Source organism: Lolium perenne, chromosome 4 (genome assembly GCF_019359855.2).
Source record: "Lolium perenne isolate Kyuss_39 chromosome 4, Kyuss_2.0, whole genome shotgun sequence".
Lineage (NCBI taxonomy): Eukaryota > Viridiplantae > Streptophyta > Magnoliopsida > Poales > Poaceae > Lolium > Lolium perenne.
The window spans coordinates 353,672,227-353,691,531 of NC_067247.2; the positions used below are offsets into that span (position 1 = coordinate 353,672,227).

The 19,305-nt window shown below is 45.5% G+C and overlaps 2 protein-coding genes and 1 pseudogene across 2 annotated transcripts; 2 read left to right on the forward strand and 1 right to left on the reverse strand.

Moving 5' to 3' along the window:
- The first annotated feature begins 4,378 nt into the window (after window positions 1-4,378).
- LOC127296946 (uncharacterized) lies at window positions 4,379-5,280 on the forward strand. Its single transcript, XM_051327197.2, has one exon. It carries the CDS (start codon window positions 4,707-4,709, stop codon window positions 5,031-5,033), a length of 327 nt encoding a protein of 108 aa, XP_051183157.1. The 5' UTR covers window positions 4,379-4,706; the 3' UTR covers window positions 5,034-5,280.
- Window positions 5,281-8,327: 3,047 nt separating this feature from the next.
- LOC127296945 (uncharacterized) lies at window positions 8,328-10,607 on the forward strand. The gene is made up of 7 exons (XM_051327196.2): window positions 8,328-8,633; window positions 8,746-8,782; window positions 8,899-8,969; window positions 9,635-9,729; window positions 9,895-9,962; window positions 10,048-10,158; window positions 10,232-10,607. Exons 1-7 carry the CDS (start codon window positions 8,441-8,443, stop codon window positions 10,374-10,376), a joined length of 720 nt encoding a protein of 239 aa, XP_051183156.1. The 5' UTR covers window positions 8,328-8,440; the 3' UTR covers window positions 10,377-10,607.
- A 12-nt stretch (window positions 10,608-10,619) lies between these two features.
- Window positions 10,620-17,824, reverse strand: LOC139830276 (uncharacterized; annotated as a pseudogene).
- Window positions 17,825-19,305: the final 1,481 nt, after the last annotated feature.

Here is a 19,305-nt window from a genome sequence, read left to right on the forward strand (position 1 = left end):
CTCAACTGAAAATTAATTAAGATACATGGCTAGATTCGACTGTTCGAGTCATTTAGTCATACTCGTGCCTAGCCCTATAGTACTCGCCACTGTAGTCGTCGTAGTCGCCGTCATCATTGTCGCTGGCATCAGGGTCGCGGTAGTCGAACCTCGGCGGGAGAGCACGCGTGGGCTGGGACTGAGGGTAGCGCAGGTGGGGGCCACGGTAGGCCATGACGCCCTGGAGAGTCCGGCCGCGCCACCACAGCCGACGGCCGGCCTCGTTGAAGTTCGAAGGAGGCGGGCCGCCCTCCTCGTGCCTGGGAAGCGCCCTCTCACGCCGATTGATGAAGAAGCTTTCCCAAGTCGGGCTGTAGTCGGGATGCCACTGGGGATTCCTCCGCTGCTCTGGCGTGAGCTCGAAGTAGTAGTGGTTCGTGATGGCCATCTCGCGCGCCACACCTAGAGGGACAGGAGGGACCGGTACGCCTCCGACGCTCAGCAACCAGCCGGTCGGGACGCGGTAGCCCGGCGTGCAGGGGTAGTTCGACGCGCAAAGCGCCTCCGCCTCCCGGAGGGTTAGAGATACGATGGAAGCCATGTGACAGAGTGATGAGGTTTGCAGATATGAGTCTAGATGTGATATGTAAATGGAGGCCAAGCCTACATATATATAGTGAAAAAATGGCGGGAGGACGGAGGCGGGAAGCAGTGGAAAGCGCGGGAAGAAAAATAGGCGGGAACGCAGTGGCGCCAAAAACATTAGTCCCGGCTGGTGGGTACAACCGGGACTAAAGATCCTTTTTTTGTCATCTAACAAAACTGTCGGTGGTGAAATGTCTTAAAATGTTACCAAGAGCAGGCCAGTCATTGATGGTTACGAAAAGCAGCGCTCTTAGGTCAAATTCCTCCTGCTTGTGCTCGTCCCACACACGTATACCTGCTAGGGACCACAGCTGTAGAAGTTCTTCGACTAATGGCTTCAGGTACACATCAATGTCGTTCCCGGGTTGCTTCGGGCCTTGTATGAGCACTGGCATCATAATGAACTTCCGCTTCATGCACAACCAAGGAGGAAGGTTATATATACAAAGAGTCACAGGCCAGGTGCTATGGCTGCAGCTCTGCTCTCCAAAAAGATTCATGCCATCTGTACTTAGACCAAACCTTAAGTTCATTGCATCATGTGCAAAGTTTGGGAACTCTCTATCGATTTTTCTCCATTGGGAGCCATCAGCAGGGTGCCTCAACATCACGTCTTTCTTACGGTCTTCTATGTGCCATCGCAACAACCTAGCATGCTCTTTATTTCTGAACAAGTGTTTCAGCCGTGGTATTATAGGAGCATACCACATAACCTTGGCAGGAACCCTCTTCCTGGGGCGCTCGCCCTCAACATCACCAGGGTCATCTCGTCTGATCTTATACCGCAATGCAGTGCACATCGGACATGCATCCAAATTCTCGTACTCACCGCGGTAGAGGATGCAGTCATTAATGCATGCACGTATCTTTTGCACATCTAATCCTAGAGGGCAGACAATATTCTTCGCTTCGTACGTACTGGCGGGCAATTCGTTACCCCTTGGAAGCTTCCTCTTAATTATTGGTCAGCAACTTTCCAAATCCTGAGTCAGTGACACCGTTCTCTGCCTTCCATTGCAACAATTCTAGTGTTCTGCCTAGCTTTTTATGGCCATCTTCGCAAGTTGGGTATAACAATTTGTTGTGATCTTCTATCATCTTGTCGAAGGCCAACCTTTCCTTTTCAGTTTCACATTTTCTCCTTGCATCAGCAATGGCCCGACCAGGATCATCATCAGCAGGCTCATCTGGTGCCTCTTGATCTTCTACTTCATTGTCTTCATTGCCTTCTGCAGTATCATCGTATTCAGGGAAATTGGGATAACCGTCATCATCCTCTTCCTCTTCTTCATTGTCTTCCATCATAACCCCTCTTTCTTCGTGCTTGGTCCAACAATAGTAACTGGGCATGAAACCGGATCGCAGAAGGTGGCCGTGAATGAGACTCGAGTGAGCATAATTTACGGTATTCTTGCAGTCAACACATGGACAATACATGAAGCCACCATGTTTGTTTGCCTCCGCCACAGCCATAAAATTATCCAGGCCCGAAGTGAACTCGTCAAAGCGTCGGTCAATGTACATCCATTGCCGATTCATCCGCATGATATAATTAAGCTGATCAAAACCATTACAGAACATCACGATGTATATATACACATGCATTTTATCAATTACAGATGAAAAAGATAAAGTTGTTAACCTCGATGAAGAAGAAAAAAACAAGTTAAGTGTGGCTTGATTTGTGTAAACTCAAGTGGCAAATCCTCTTAAGCATTTCATCGAACACCTCTTGTGCATGTGAAGAAGAGAGGAGAGAAATACACCCCTCTTGTGAAGAAAGTGAAAAAATGGCCAAGTGTGGCTCACACTTGGGCAGGGGCAAGGTTATATAGCTAGATTGGGGACTTTGTCCCGGTTTATAATACAAACCGGGTCCAGAGGGTGGGCCTTTGGACCCGGTTTGTATTACAAACCAGGACTAAAGAGTTCCCACGCCTGACACGGCCTGCCGCGCCCTGCCGCCGACCCTTTAATCCCGGTTTTTGGTACAAACCGGGACCAAAGGCCACTAACGGACAGGCTCCAGCGAGTGGGGTCGCCCTGGGCCAAACGAACCGGGACCAATGCCCCCCATTGATCCCGGTTTGGTTCTGCACTGGACATTTGCTTGGGACCAAAGGCCTCTTCTCCACTAGTGTGCTAACAAAAATACATTATCCTATATACCACTTAACATTTCTTTTTAGTCTCTGTGCAATTATGTAGAGATCTGTTATCAAGTCATAGTGCTCTAAAATGTTGAAATACCTCTACTCCAACTCCATTTTCCGTTGATCAAACAACCAAATATCGTGCAAATCCTTGATGCTCGCAACGAGATGACTCCGGATGACCTTGTCTCCTAATTCGTTGCAACGGAAAACATGGCCGCAGTAGGCAAGAAGATCAAGGAAATGACGAGTGGAATGAACACCCCAACCTTGCATTGAAGGCTAAGCAAGTCCATGAGCATGAAGAAGAAGTATAAGATCGGGAGTTTTTATGGTACCTTTTACTACCCATGGTAGGTTGTGTTGTATGATTTAAAATCTAGACATTGATTTAGAGGGGTATTAAAGAATTTTTGTAACAAATAAATTACAGTAACACTAACCACACAGTTATCTCCTATTAATTTCCCTAAACTCCTCTCGAAATACGACTACATGTTCTTTACGTTTGTTTCTGGCTTTGTGCACCTGTCTTGATATGGATATTGCTCCATAGCATGTTTTTGTGCTACAAAACGATGGCCATACCAAGAGCTCTATCGCATTAGCGTTTTTGCATGCATGATGGGGGACCTCCAAACGGCAAAACACATGGCGGGGAAACTAGCCATGCTGTTTTCTCAATCAACGGTAGTGTAAATTCCTATTTTGTTACTCTTCGGATCTGCATCATGATCTGGGTAATTGAACAAGTAAAACTGAAGAAAAAATCGAAGAGGCACAGATCTGGACATCTCATTTTTTGTGAGCCTTACGTTTTTTTATGGATTTCTTGTTGCAACTTGCCGATTATGACCCTGTGGTCAAGGCTAGTATGTATCATACCACTATGGTTTTAGGCACTAATGTGAGTCAATACAAACCATTCGATCTACAAAGATGAATGGCCGGTATCTAATTGGGGGTACCATAAAAGTCCCCATAAGATCAAGATGACCAAGAAGAAATGACAAGTACAAGTGAGCTTGATGTGGATCAATCTTTCATGGCCAAGAAGTGGAGTGGAGGTGGTTTGGAGAAAGGAAATTCATCTTTCAAACCAGGGAGAATGAAAAATGAAAGAAGAACTTGTTACAAATATGATCAACCGGCACACCTCTCCAACAGTTGTAAAGACCCAAGTATAAGAAGAGAGATGCAAAGCCCAAGTTAAAGCCTAACCCTAAACCCTGAAAGATGCTAAAAAGAGAAAACGTCCCTAGCAAAGATAATTCCGGAGATTTCACACGGGCAAAGAAGGGCAAGTCTCAAGTTTTATAGTATATAGTTTATGCTAAGAACACGTGTCAGACAGAAGACTCATCGTGCCGTAAAGATACTCCCTCGTACTGATGTTGTACAGCCAGTGACGCGACGCCACAATTCGCTGCATGAAGGCAGCTTCAGGAAGAAGTCCGGTTCCATCTGGGCGCGTCCGTTACTGCACCCCGCATCTTCGGATCATCGAGCTACTTGCTCGACCGGCATCTGATTCCGTGCTCACCAGCCATGAAGATGAGGAATCTCCTTTACGTCTTTACATATCACAATCCAGTACTGCTCAACACCCTTCGCCACCAACGTACAGTCAGTGAGTGGACAATAATGCACAACTCTGAATATGTTCCTTTACATGCATGATAGGAATCGCTCACTAGTCAAAAGGTCTGCTGATCAAAAGGATATCTTTCGGTAGGTTCCTAGTGTGCTTGCTTCTGAAGATTGGTCCAGCTTGCCAAACTCAGAATAAAAGAGAGAAATTCTGGAGAGAACCAAGGTAGTAGTGTAGACCTTTGGACTTCGGGTTCAGAGACAGCACCATAGTAGTATAAACCTTTGGGCTTCAGGTGCAGAGAGTCTACTTCTGCATTTTCGGCTTGTGCGATCGACATGGGGAGGCCCTCGTCGACGGAGAAGCTGGTGTGCGTGGTCCTGGCGTTGCTGGCCGTGCTGTCGCCGTTGTACATCGACCGGGAGCCAGAGGCGGAGGAGGAGGACGAGGAGGAGGGGTGGGGCTTGCTGCCGTCGGCGCTGTGGCTGCCGGCGTTTCTGGTGGTGCTGATCGTGGCCATCAACGTGGCGTGCTTCGTGGACCGGAGGATCGTCAGGTTCGACCCCTACTGGATACACCGCGTCGGGGGCTCCTCCTGCGGCCTCATGGCGACGCTGCTGCTGCTCGGCTTCGTGCTCAAGTGCAAGGCCTCCTTCGAGTTCTAGAGCCAGTGATACATGAGCTTTGCTGTGGGTATCGCCGTATCGGTCAGTCTTTTTTTTTCATTTCATTTCTTATGGTACATGTAGGAAACTGAGAGTCTGAGACTCGATCGCATGGAGCTGCTCCTATAGTTGCCCACTCCTTGATCTTTGACTGAATCGTGTTCTTGATCGCACACCTGCAATGTAAAGTGTTTCTGGTGCTAGCTCAACCATTTACAGTAATCTACATGATTTAAGGTTTGATCTCTTTCTTATTGTGCTGAATTTATCCTTTTATTCGTCTTTCTTTGTTGAAGCAAGTATTATTGCACTGGCTTTACCAGGCTGACTTCGACGTCTTTATTACATTGTTTTCGGGAAAAAAAATTCATCCGAAATTCACCGCCAAACACTTTGCAAACAAACAGAATATTGGGTAGTAGAGCTAAAGCTTTTGATGTTTATAGTGGCTATGACACAATTCTCTTTATGGAACATGATTTAGAAAAGGCGGGAAATCTGAAATTAATTTTATCAGCGTTCGAGCAGCTATCTGATTTTAAGATAAATTTTCATAAGAATGAATTATTTTGTTTTGGCTAGGCTTAAGACAAAGCCAACCTATATGCCGAACTGTTCGGATGTGGGTTGGGCAACTTTCCAATTATTTATCTTGGTATTCCGATCCATCATCGGAGGCTCACGATCGCTGAATGAAAATTGGTTGAGGAAAGACTACAAGAAAAATTACTATCTCTAGGTGGAAGATTGGTTCTCATAAATGCAATACTTACAAACATGGTATTGACGTATTGTATATGATTACTTTTTCCTAGTACTAGTTGTCTAAAGGAGTTCTGCATATATTGGATTATTTCCGATCCATATTCTTTTCGCAAGGAGATGGTGAGAAGAAAAAATACCGATTGACTAAATGGAGTGTCGTATGCCGTTTAAAAGATCAAGGTGAACTTGGTGTTCACGGTCTGGAGGATAAAAACCAAGTCTTGCTAGGAAAATGGCTGGCTAGGTTGTTAACCGAGAATGGAGTATGGAAAAACTTGTTGTGGACAAAGTATGTTGGCTCAAAAGCTATTTCTCAGGTTCTTTTAAAACCTGGAGATTCACATTTTTGGGATGGAATTATGACTACTAAAAAGCACCTTTTTCCATACGATTTCTTTTTCTTTCAAAGATGGATCAAAGATAAGGTTCTGAGATGATAAATGGTTGGGTGCAACCACTTTCCAAGAGCAATATCCAGCCTTGTACGGTATTGTACGTCATAAAAGAGATACATTGCAGAAGATAATGGAAACACATCCTCCAGTGGTGACGTTTAGGCGTGATCTTACTGGACCCCTACTGTTTTCTTGGAATGAACTGCTACAGAGGCTAGTTTCGATCCAGTTGACACAGGGGTCTGATGAATTCTGCTGGGATTAACCAAGAATGGTGTATTCTCGGTAGGGTCCATGTACAAAGCTTTTGTCGAACTCATTCAACCGATACTTAATAATAAATTCATTTGGAAGATGAAGATGCCATTAAAAATTAAGGTCTTTACATGGTACCTTCGTCGTGGTGTTATCCTTACTAATATAACCTTGCTAAACGTAACTGGCACGGTTGTACGAAATGTGTTTTTGTCACCAAGAGGAGACAATAAAACACATTTTCTCCAGTGCCGGTTCGGTAAGTCTATATGGTCTATCACTCAGATAGATTCTACCTTATTACCATCCACGTAACATTGCAAATATCTTTCACAATTGGCTAAACATGGTGGATTCTTGGCTTAAAACTCTAACCAGAGTTGAAGCCATTGTCGTTATATGGTCGCTTTGGTTATGTTGAAATGACAAGGTTTCGAACGATAAAAACGTTATGCAGGTAACCTACCGGTGTACGACTTTGATCCGTTTATGGTCGTCGCTGCAGCGCTCGGAGGACCGAGACCTCTTTACAATGGTATCTACACGGTTGGAGAATACGGTTAAAGAGTTTATTACCCAAAAATAGGTGGCCTCATAATAGTGGGATTGCGACTCCCATGACCTAGTTGACAGTCAAGTTTTTTGAGTTATCTTTTATTTTATGAGTGATACTGATCTTAGACGGTTGGGTGCATCTTAGCTATGTAGAGTGAGGTGTAATGCTTAAATGTTTATAGTGGCAATTCAGGATGTCAGTGGACAAGTTGCTGGACGTTGCGGCCACGTCCGCTTCAGCCACATAAAAAAATACGGAACTTTTTGGCAGCCACAAATCAATTCGGTGGGATTATGCAGTTTCGGTGGTCGCCGCTGGCGCTGCTCGCAACTCTGCATGTTGCATACATAACGCTGATAGCCCAGGACTCGCGACCATGCCCGCGACGGAGGACCTTCCGCCACCGCCGCCTTTATCTCCCGCCTCCTTCCAGCGCCGCCGCCGCCTCCGCGGCCGGATCCGGTTCCTTCTCGACGTCCTCTCCCTCCCATCCCGAGATTCGCCGTCGCCGGGTCGCAGCGGCCGGCCTGCTCGGTCCGCGCCGCCATGTGGCTGGCTCCTCCGCCTGCACAAGCTCGTCGCGGGATCCCCTCCACTGCTGCTACCTCGTCGTCGGTCGTCGCAAGCACCCCCACCTGCTGCTTTGCCCCTCACCGGTCGTCGCGGTGCCCCCCGCCTGGACGGTCGTTGCTCTCGCCGGCAACTGATTCGGCTTCTCGATCCGGACGGCGGCGGCCCCCGGCTGGACGGTCGTTGCTCTCGCCGGCAACTGAATTGGCTTCTCGATCCGGACGGCAGCGGCCCCTCACCGGTCGTCGCGGCGGGTTGCTCTCGCCGGCAACTGAATCGGCTTCTCGATCCGGACGGCGGCGGTTGGCGAAGGGAGGGTGGTGACGCGCGGATCCGGCGGCGCGTGGCGCGAAATTTGCGATCCGGCGGCGCGTGGCGGCGGGAGGAGGCAGAGATGAGAGCTGTGCTTGTGGGCAGCGAGGAGGCGGCGTGGAGGACGCAGCGAGGAAGCCTCGCGGAGGAGGCAGAGAAGAGCGGAGGGGACAGATTTTTTTTCTTTGAGCGAAAACGAAGAGTTTGGTAGGCTGCCGCTGGAAACCGGTGGCCTTCGCGAGCATGTCCACGAATGCCACAAAACTTTCGTGGTACGCCACAACCGTCATTTAGGCAAAAATTGGCGGGCGGCGTATGCGGGCACGCGGATTGCCGCTGCCATTTACAACCTGAGTGGCAATGGGTAGCCCACGTAGCGCGCACAAGCACCGGGCACGAGTCGGAAAACGATCTGTTCCTGGCTAGGCGGCCACGCCGAGCAAACCACAGCCGCACCCCTCACCTCGCCGGGCGTCGCGGCAGCCACCAAAAGCCCACTCTCCCCGCCGCGAGCACCCGCCGCTCCCCAATTCCATCTCTCCCAGCCCTCCAAAATGCCTTCCGCCTCGCTCCTCCCGGCCACCTCTGCCGGGGCGCAACTCTGCCCCTCCCTAGCGCGACCCCTCCGCCGCCGATGCTGCCGCGTCACGGCCGCCTCAACCGCGCCGCCGTCGAACGGACTCGGACTCGGCCGCCGCGCCGCCTCCCTTGCCGGTGTCGCCGCCTGGCTCGCCACCGCCGCCGGCCGTAGGTTCCAATTGTAGCATTCTGCGGTATTTTTGACTCCGCTGGGGCGAGCTGCTTGCTCGGTGTGTCTGTGTGTGCACGACTGACTGACCACCAATCTCTCGTGTTTCAGGGGCAGAAGCCAGTCCGTTCGACAACTACGTCAAGAGGTACTACTGCACTACCGCTAACCAACCCGTGCCTCGCTCACGATGAACAATATCCGCGTTTCAGCATTTGATCCACATTTCTGCTTCGTGTTGAATCTTTCAACTGCTGACGCCAGGAAGAAGCTGGAGCCGCTGGAAGCGTACGTCCCGGCTGTGCTGTTGACGCAAGACCAGTTCAGGGATTTAGGTGAGGCTTACTATTTGCAAGTGATAAGCTTGATAACCCTAGTATACTAGTACCGTATTGATTGCTTACATAAGTAATAAAGCGCCCATTATCTAAAAAACTAGTAGTACCGTATCGATTGCTTGCCTGGTGTGCCAATTGGAAATTGTACAAGTATCAGATGTTACTCACTGTTATACAGAAATGCACAGGCTGGATTAAAATCACTACTGTTTGCACAGACATAACAAGCTTACCAACCAGAATTCAGAGTACTGCATTCTAGACGAATACAAGATGCATAGTAGCTATTTCTGTTCTTTGTTTATATGGCTCATTTTCGCGGCAACTCTATGTGACACGTAATTTGCAAACTTTATACTCTGAACCTTGCAATAATATAAAAGCCGTGTGTATCGTTTCGATGCTAAGGCTGGGGCTATGCTGCTACCATTTCGAACAGAAAAGAAAATTCAGAATGCTGCATGTTCTGAATATTTCTGCAGTCTACCCATCCGTTAGCACAAATGACCTCTTCAAACGTGCGAGCATAGCGTTCTGACTTCCCGCAAGAAATGCAATAATGACCAAATATGTCCATGTATGCCTTGGCGAGATTCTTTTGTTATAAGTGATAACAACCTGTACCATACTATATTGATTAATCTTTGCATGCTTCATTACAGAGAAATCTTTAGAGTTTGACAAGCCAAAGTATGACGAGAGCAGATCATTGCTTCGTTCAGGTCCAGCATCCTCTCTACGTGTCAATATTCGAGCAGTAAGTTGCTCTGCCTGTGAATGCTAGTCCACAGTGTCACATCTTTTCACTAGCTATCTAGGTTCGTTTCTTTGTTCCAGGCTATAGCATGATAGGATAACCATGTTTCATAATACACTTACGTACCTGATTTCAAACTATCATACTGAAATGATGTTAATGCAGGTGGCACAATATGCATCCAGTAATGGCCAAGGCAAAGCTGCCACTGATGCTGTGGATGAATGCTTACGGTACATGATGACCTTTTCTGTAGGAGTCTACTTGTTTGCATAATGAACTGGGAGCTTATTAGGTGTGCTGCATATTCTTTCCTAGAGCGTTGGAAGATCTCGACTCACTGCTACTAAAGGCAACACGGAAAGACCCATCAGCATCTGTTGAAACCATGAGGACCAAAATCGCTGTTGCCCTTGGAGCATTAGACAAGTACTATCATTATTTTCTAATTCAAATCACAAGGAATCATCACTGAGTTTTCACTCTAATTTTGTCTTTTCAGTCTCCTGCAAACCGTGCCGTCAGCAGTTATGGATAAAGGAAAGGCGATTGCTGATGCATACAGGACCCCTTCGGATGGTTATTATGAAGAGAGCAATGGTGCAGAGTTGGATCCCAGTATGAAACAGCTGCAGGATATCCTTTAATGCTCAATCTTGTTGAGATTAACACCTCTCGCTCTGTTAAGTTTCGCCAGCATCATTGTACTATTCAGGGCTGAGCCGGCAAAATCTGGGGCCCCGTGCGAAACTCTAAAATTGGGCCCCTATCTTACAAACAAATCCGAACTATTCAACATTCAACAAATATAATGTATATGTCTTACTATCTTATAGGAAATTGGATATAAATTAAGAGCCATACCTATTACACTCCAAGTTGCATAATGTTTATTTGAACAACATCATTCTTTTAGGGTTCTTCGAGATAAAATCTTCAATGATATCTTCATAATCAATCTTCTCCAACACTTCACTCTCAAGCGATATTGTCGCCAAATCATTGAGTCTTTGCTGTGTCATCGTAGTACGCATATATGACTTCAATAGCTTCAATTTAGAAAAGCTCTGTTCTGCTGATGCAACAGTCACAGGAATGGTCAACAAAATTCTATATGCAATTCTTGCATTGGGAAAACAATCATGCCGCTTCAGATAATTCAGAACTTCAACAGGCCCCATATTTTCATTTGGAATGAATCCTTTAAGAAACTTCAACTCAACATACAGATCATTGGCATCAATGTCAGATTTTTTTTAATCTTTGGTAAGAGCAGCCTCAAGATTCTCACAAGTAGATTTCAAACTATCATTATCCAATGATTGCAATTTTCCAGAGGTAAATAAGAAACCAAAGATTTTCTGGTAGCCCTTATATTGTTCAAATCTATCTATGATTGTGGAAATTGCTTGATCAACAAGAGGAATGAAATAGTTGACTCGAAATGATTCCTCCGCAGACTGTGTGGCAACATTTGTGTCTTCTGTGTTCTCATCAAACTGTTTCTTTCTTTTAATTTCCCGCCTTTCACGAAATTTTGCATCGATATTTAACTCAAGTGCAATACCTTTGGCTATCTCCAATGCCTGTACGTAGCTAGTTTCCTGTACCCCTCGAAGAAAGTCATCAGCCCTTGCACTTTTTCAATAGCAACATCAATAAGCATATCCTTGGTTTGCAAGTTTTTGCTTACTAAATTAACATTAAGCAATACATCATACCAAATGACTATTTCCACTATAAATTCATAGTCCCCAAGTTCATTTTTTGCCAAACCTAAAGCCTCACTGCTTGTCTTTGGATCTTTATCAGTTTCAGAAACCTGGAACAAAAGAAGGGAAATAAATGTTATTGTCGGATGTAGCCAAAGTCGAAAGAAACTACATCATTAACCAATAAAATATTGTGTTCCTGAAGTAGAGCCTCTCGAATGTCTACGCATTGAAATCTGATAGATTTGACACTTTCAACATGACTCTCCCAACGAGTAGCTGACACTGACTTGAGAGTCCATCCTAATATGTTATCTTTCAGAATATGCCATTTCTTAGTAGAATTAGCAAAAGTTGTATAGATGCGTTGGAAGATTCCAAAGAAGTCCTTAGCTCTACCACGAGTCTTGTCCATATCACAAAGTGTCAAATTAAGGCTATGGCAACCAAAAGCAGAATAGAAAGCTCTAGGATTTACATTCAACAGTTTCCTTTGTACCCCTTGATGTTTTCCTTTCATAATTGACCCATTATCATAACCTTGTCCTCGCACATCATTTATATCAAGATCAAGAGAAGCTTTAATTCATTCTCTACCACATCAAAAAGTCCTTGCCCAGTCGTATCATTTACATCCAGAAATCCTAGAAAGGATTCTTCTATGCAAACATGACTTGAAGATAAATCCACATATCTTATAATTAAAGACATTTGCTCTTGGTGACTTGCATCAGGGGTACAATCAAGTATGACAGAGAAATACGTTGACCTCTTTATTTTCTGAACAAGTTCGGCCCTAATAGAAGAAGAAAGCAAGTGTAGCAACTCATTCTGAATCTTATAATCAAGATAATGTGCATGAGTTTCTTCATTTGTAATACGCCGAACATGCTCCTGAATAACAGGGTCAAATTCAGCCAACATCTCTATCAAACCCAAGAAATTACCATTGCTATCTTCATAGAGTTTGTTGTTGCTACCACGAAAGGCTAGATTATGCTTAGCAAGAAATTTCACAATGCAAACAATTCTGAACAAAACCTTACCCCAATGGTCCTTTTCTTTCTCAAATTGTCGATGAGCAGCTTTATCAATAGTCTGATGCTTTTCCAATCTACTACGCAATTCATACCAATTGGTCATATTTAAAACATGCTCCACACTTCTCTCATGATCCTGTAGTCTAGTGACAATATGTGACCAATCGTTACAACCCTCATTTGCCAACTGACCTTTTCTATGCCCTTTTGTGAATAATTTACAGCCGAAGCAAAAGACTCTATCAAGTTCCTTAGAATAGACAAGCCAGTCTCTATCGCAATGCTCCCCATTTGATAGAAGTCTGGTATAATATACTGCAGAAAACCTTCTCTTAAATCTATCCTTCAAACCTTTTTTAATTTTTAAGTCTCTTCTTGGACCCCTTTGTGCTAAAATATCAATCTGTTTAGAATCAAGATAATTCCAAGATCTTGGATCAAAAATATCTGGTGAAGTGCTGAAGTTAACATCAATATCATCTTCCTCTACCTCAACATTATTTTCTATCTCTGTCTGACCATCTGCATCATTGTTGTAAGGAATAATATCCAGTGCAAGCGTTGCAGTACCAACTGAGTGATTGTCGGAAGTAACTTTAGTTTCTTTTATAATAAATTTCTCCATGGCCCCCTTTTGAGATTGAATCAGAGTTTGTTCCTTCTCTTTTCTCTTGCGCTTTTTGGCACCATAATCGCGCCCCATTAGTTCTAAAATAACATACATAGAATGATAGAAACATGTAAATAATAAATCAAAAACCAGCTGCATACTGCAACGTTGTTGATGAGCGATCAATATGAGAAAAGTCGAATTACCTCGTCTAGTCGCTCGTCGTCTCTTGTCGCGGCGTCGCGGGGTCAAGGAGATGTCGCTGGCTTCCCAATTCTTTGATGAATCACCCTGCTTCCTGGTTGGATCGATCGGAAATTTGAAACAGCTGAGAGCAGGCCTTGGCTGAGAGCTGAGGACTGAAGAGGCGAACAGGTGAATCTTCGCGTCGGTGTTGCGTTGCTTCTCGGCGTTCCGAGGTGAGGCACGATTCACTAATAGACTAATCGCGTACGCGTCTTAGCGTCTAGGTCCAGCTAGCGTAGCGTCGGTGATCCAACCAAAGCAGCAAAGCCCAAGTAAATTTCCTTGATCTTTTTTTTCTATACACATAAATATATACACGGGCTACGTAAAAATTTGGGGCCCCTAAAATCCTGGGGTCCTATGCAGGTCGCACACAGCGCACACATGGCTGCCCGGGCCTGGTACTATTGCAGAACGGAGCTAAGAATTTAGTAGCAGTGCACTTGCATGTAACAGTACTTCCTTAGATTTGTACTTTTGGCTATAGTATAACTATAGTAGTGATTAAATTAGAAGTGTAACTGTGGGAGTGATGTTTTGGCTCTTGGGTGCAAGCTCTCTTGGTGTTTTTTGTGTGGAGGGAGCATATGTACCCAGGAGCTAAATTGAATTTCATCCTTTAATACTCAAAATCTTGTTGAGGTTAGCACCTCTCGGTCTGTTAAGTTTTCTCGATATCAAATATTGCAGAAAGTAGCTAAAAATTTAGTAGCAGAACGCTTACATGTAGAGGCGGAGCTATGTACAAGTCGGGGGGGACCGCCCTCCAACAAAAGCAGCAAAGCCCAAGTAAATTTCCTTGATCTTTTTTTCTATACACATAAATATATACATGGGCTACGTAAAAATTTGAGGCCCCTAAAATCCTAGGGTCCTGTGCAGGTCGCACACAGCGCACACATGGCCGCCCGGGCCTGGTACTATTGCAGAACAGAGCTAAGAATTTAGTAGCAGTGCACTTGCATGTAACAGTACTTCCTTAGATTTGTACTTTTGGCTATAGTATAACTATAGTAGTGATTAAATTAGAAGTGTAACCGTGGGAGTGATGTTTTGGCTCTTGGGTGCAAGCTCTCTTGGTGTTTTTTGTGTGGAGGGAGCATATGTACCCAGGAGCTAAATTGAATTTCATCCTTTAATACTCAAAATCTTGTTGAGGTTAGCACCTCTCGGTCTGTTAAGTTTTCTCGATATCAAATATTGCAGAAAGTAGCTAAAAATTTAGTAGAAGAATGCTTACATGTAGAGGCGGAGCTATGTACAAGTCAGGGGGGCCACCGCCCCCCCCCCTCCCAACTTTTTGAGAATTACTGAAGGAAAAAAAATTACAAGGCTTAGAAGAGAATTTTTTTTAGCACTTTGCCCCCCAGATATAGATATTTTATGTTTTTCTCCCCCATAATTCCTGGCAAGCTCCGCCACTGCTTACATGTGGCAGTACTTCTTTATGTTTGTACTTTACGCTATAGTATAGTGGATAGGGTGTTTCTGCACCCCATGTGTATATGCACTCTTTATTTCAAATGCATTTTGAACATATTTTAAAATGTTAAATAAATACAAAAGAAATGTCTCGTGTATATCTTAACATGTTACATGCTCAGAAAGTTGTTTCGGCAAAACCCGACATATTTTGTGTTCTGTGTAAAAGAAGACAAATTTTTGGTGTTAAAATAACATGTTCCTCTACATGTGAAATTTTTTTCCTATTTTTTACATTTTAAAATATGTTTTATACATACCGGGTGCATATGCACCCGGGATAAGTTTTTGAGTTTCCGATAGTATAATATACTAATTTCATGTCATAGATATTGCTACTATTTTCCATAAAGTTGGTCAAACTTAGAATAGTTTGACGTAGGACAAAAGTAACATTCACTTATTTGGGGAATTTATAAGGAGCGAACGTCTGGATTTTAGATCCTAGAGCAAACAACTTGTGACTCGTTGGATTTTTTTGATTGAAAATGGTCCTCAGTACTAGAGTCCCTTATTTGTGGACGGAGTATCATCGGGGAGCACCATCTTGCATATATGTACGGCTGAGGACATGATACAAAATTGGATAAAATGCCATGATCATTCATGTACAACTTCAACATCTAAAGCAGCATATTTATTTTTTTGGTCCACCACCTAAATTCCTTCTATCCCGGTCTACACGGTGGGGCGAACACTACGGGAAAAACAGGCTTTGCCATGCAACTATTTGCACGGCAAAGGTTTGCAGTCATGTTTTATCTAAAAGATTTCCCCAAACTGGCTGGTCTGGGAATCGAACTTAGGACACAGAGTAGGGAAAGCGTGCAACCTTGCCACTGAGCTAAGTGTTTGTTTGTTGATAACTATACCACGCCACGCCTTTTGAGATGAGAAAAAATCCAGTTTTTACATCTTTGCCGTGCGCTTACACTAGGCAAAGGCTTCTTTGCCGTGCGTTTTTCGAAAACACTAGGCAAAGGCTGCTTTGCCGTGTAACCCAGCTGCGCGCACGGCAAAGGATGAGGCACGGCAATGCCCAACGCCTTTGCCGTGCACCAAGTCTTTGCCGTGCGGTGTGTTGGGCCATTGCCGTGCACTTTTCTTTGTCGTGCGGCCTCTTCCATCGTTACCGTGAATCGTATCTTTGCCGTGCGCTTGTGTCTATCTTTCCCGTCGCCAAGGTCTTTACCGTGCGTTTTTATCTGTGCGCACGGCAAAGAAATCTTTGCCGTGCGGGAACACACGGCAAAGAAAGGTTGCACGGCGACGCCTATTTTTCCCCGTAGTGGAAGGGCGATGATGGTGCCAACGCTGGGGCAGGTCCTGGAGGCAATAAGGGCATCGGGTAGTCATGGGTGGCAGTGTTCACCTTGTGCAATGGGTACATCGACTGGGTGTTCGCGGGATAGGAATAACCTTGTTGTATGGATGATTTCTTCAACACTACTACCTCTGGACATATTTAATTGACGCACCCACACGCCTAATGATATGCATGGCAGGCCTCCCTCCGCGTCGATTATATCCGACCGGAGGGAGTACATGTCAGAGGTAAATAATTAGTGCAGCACTTGAAAAACAAAGCCAGTAGTTTTGACAAGTCAAGTATGTACCATTGTGTACACAGATTGAGAGGAGAGATTTACACTCCGAGAGAGTGATTAGAAAGAATGAGACCACTTGCCTTCGAGGTGTATTCAGATGTTGGGAAAACGCAAAAGGTTGGACAGGACTGTTATCCTCAGGCTCGAACATCTCCACCGTCTTCTTCCCAAGGTCAAGACCAAGTATCCATTTCCATTGATCGTGAAGTGGTTCCTAGAAATCATTGTAAAGTACACCACATTGTCGCCATAGATACTCAGGGTGGTCCGATAAACTTGCAGTTTCTTGAGTGTCCATCTTCTAAAATCCCCATCCCACAACTCACGATGCCCCAGGTTATGAATTGCGATGTCATCAACATCGACAAGATGCCCCTTTTGACAGTAGTTCTAGGAAATATGCTTGTAACATGTTCGGATCTTCCAACCATCAGGGACGCTGCTGGTTGCTGTCCACCTAACATTCTCGGGAGGGAGGAGCTCCGAGTCGAGGATGGTATCCAGGTGGTCAAAATCCTTGGCCATCTTGATCACGGGCCGCCTATGGTTATGATTAAGATCAACAGTGACGTAGCGGAAACGGAGATCCATGTCGAGGAGCTTGATGAAACCATCGCCCCAGTAGGAGACATCCCGGAAGTGCGACATGGAATGTTTCCATTCCTCCTTGGGCCCCCAATCTGGCTTCGGTAGCGGTATGAAGCGGGTGTGGACGGGGTCGTGGCCGAGCACGTCGCAGACGACGATCCCTGCCCGGAAAACCACCCAACCTAGCACGCTCCCTCCGAGCTCGATCACCTTGTCGGGTTCATTGAGCACGTCGTTACGACATCGACGTGTTGGCACCGGTAGCGTCCTGGTGCCCCACACCCACGTCTTGGACGAGAAGACGTGGAGATGGTAGTTGTACTCGCCTTCCCCGGCGTACTCCACGGTGAGATCGGCGAGGAGGAAGTGGCCGTCGTAAAGGGGCAAGATGGCGGCGCACGACGATAGAGCAATCAGGATAGCAGGGATCGGCGTGAGCGACAGCTTGCTTCTTCCGAGTCATGCTGCTGCTGCCTGGTAGACGAAGTACTCGTCCCTCTCGACCGCTACCTCGGAGTTTCGGCGGAGGAGCACGAGGTCCTTGGCATTGCAGATGACCTCGACTTTCACCACGAGTGGGTTAGTGTCGGTTTCGTGGACGAACAGGTGGGAGACGGCCGGCGGGGGGTCGAGGCAAAAGGTGAACTTGATGGTGTGGCCGGTGCTCATCTTGGCTTCGGCGGTGGTGGCATTGTCGCAGTTGTCGAAGAGGACGGAACGGTGTAGGATAAACCAGGACGGGTACTGACGGTCGGCGGCGGGATCGATGGCAGGCCGGGGATGGAAGGAAGAGTCGAAGGATCTCTCCATGTCCACGCTCGGCGCTCGTTGGCGGGTGGATCTTTTGTTAGTTCTTGACCCCAACGGATCGATCAATCAATCGTATGAAAATCACACACGATCGAAAATTAGCTTAAGGAACAGTTCCTTTCCCCCTTCGTTTCTTTGAACTCATCGTCAAAATCTACCGCGAGCTTGCCTGCGGATGTATACGCAATCGAGTTGTATGACTCACAATCGTACACAGACTCACCTTGCCTCTGCATGGCAACTAACATATGTCTAGGTAGGACTCGGACGATTCCTCAGGATTTTCTCCTCGCTCGATCTCTGTTTTGGCGGCAGGACGGGTGGAAGAAATTCAGATGCGAGGAGAGAGGCTCTGTTTAAAAGGCATGTCATCTAAATCAATGACAGGGCCCCTCACGCTCAGTCCTTTTACAATGGATGTATCTTAGCACGGTATCCTAAGGAGAGACCACGTGTAGGTCTAGGCTCAACTCCTTGCGGCAGCGATTTCTGGGTGTCTCGTCCGGATCCGTTCAGTAGGAACACTGCCCAGGTAATTTCGCAGGTACCTCTCTCACACGTCAATATGCCACAGACGAGAACGACGATACCCACCGTTATGGAGTCTAGGACTTCCAAGATCTTTCAAGGACGTGAAGGATATATAAGGTGTAGGTCTGGTTAGTCGCATAGCGTGGGGTGTGAGTGTGTGTGGTGTGTGTGAGTGTGGTGTGCGTTTATGTGTGTTTGAACAGATACTACAACTTGTATGTCTATAGAAAAAGCTAAAAAAAAGCACGGTATAATAGGCAAATTGCTCATGTGGCACTAACTTAACAGAAAAGATAGTGTTATTGTATCTTTGCCCACGGGTTTCGTTTTTCACCCACACAAACCAACCCTACGACGATTCCACCCAATTTCCTCCTCTCCCGCCCATCACTCCAGTCCGCGCATGCTTCTTCGGCCAGTTCACGTCCACGGGACGTCCTTGCTTCCGCCGCTTCCGGCATGCTTCCGGAAAATAAGGTCATGGTTGTAGATGAGTAGTACTATGCATATGTGTGTATGGTCCATGTGTGATTCATGTTTGTAACCATCGATGATGATCCATATGGTGTGCTGAGATATAGGAGAGGTCCAATCATTTTTTTTTATTTGGCACCCAGGGCAGATCGATATAAATATAAACTATTAAACTTGTTTTTAAAATGCTACGGTCTTAGGAAGTATACAATGTTGTTAGTTATTGACATTATGAACCATGTAGCAAAGTTTCTAGCTGTTTATTTAAAAGTGTTGATGAAAAATACTCTTGCATTGTGCTATATTTAAAGTGATTTTGTTTACATTCCCTTAGTAAATAATTTACATTTACAAGAAGTAAATATTATTATCATGTATGTTTAATAATAATTAATATTTCTAATATTTTTATATTTTTCATGCATTTTTATAATAATTAAATTTTGCTAGTACCTCTAAAATTAGCATTGGTATGT

Excerpts from the sequence above, each read along its gene's own strand:
- LOC127296946 (XM_051327197.2), top strand. The coding sequence starts at position 4,707 with ATGGGGAGGCCCTCGTCGACGGAGAAGCTGGTGTGCGTGGTCCTGGCG.
- LOC127296945 (XM_051327196.2), top strand. The coding sequence starts at position 8,441 with ATGCCTTCCGCCTCGCTCCTCCCGGCCACCTCTGCCGGGGCGCAACTC. Across the intron at positions 8,634-8,745 it reads GCTCGCCACCGCCGCCGGCC|GGGCAGAAGCCAGTCCGTTC; the intron begins GTAGGTTCCAAT and ends CTCGTGTTTCAG. Across the intron at positions 9,730-9,894 it reads TACGTGTCAATATTCGAGCA|GTGGCACAATATGCATCCAG; the intron begins GTAAGTTGCTCT and ends ATGTTAATGCAG.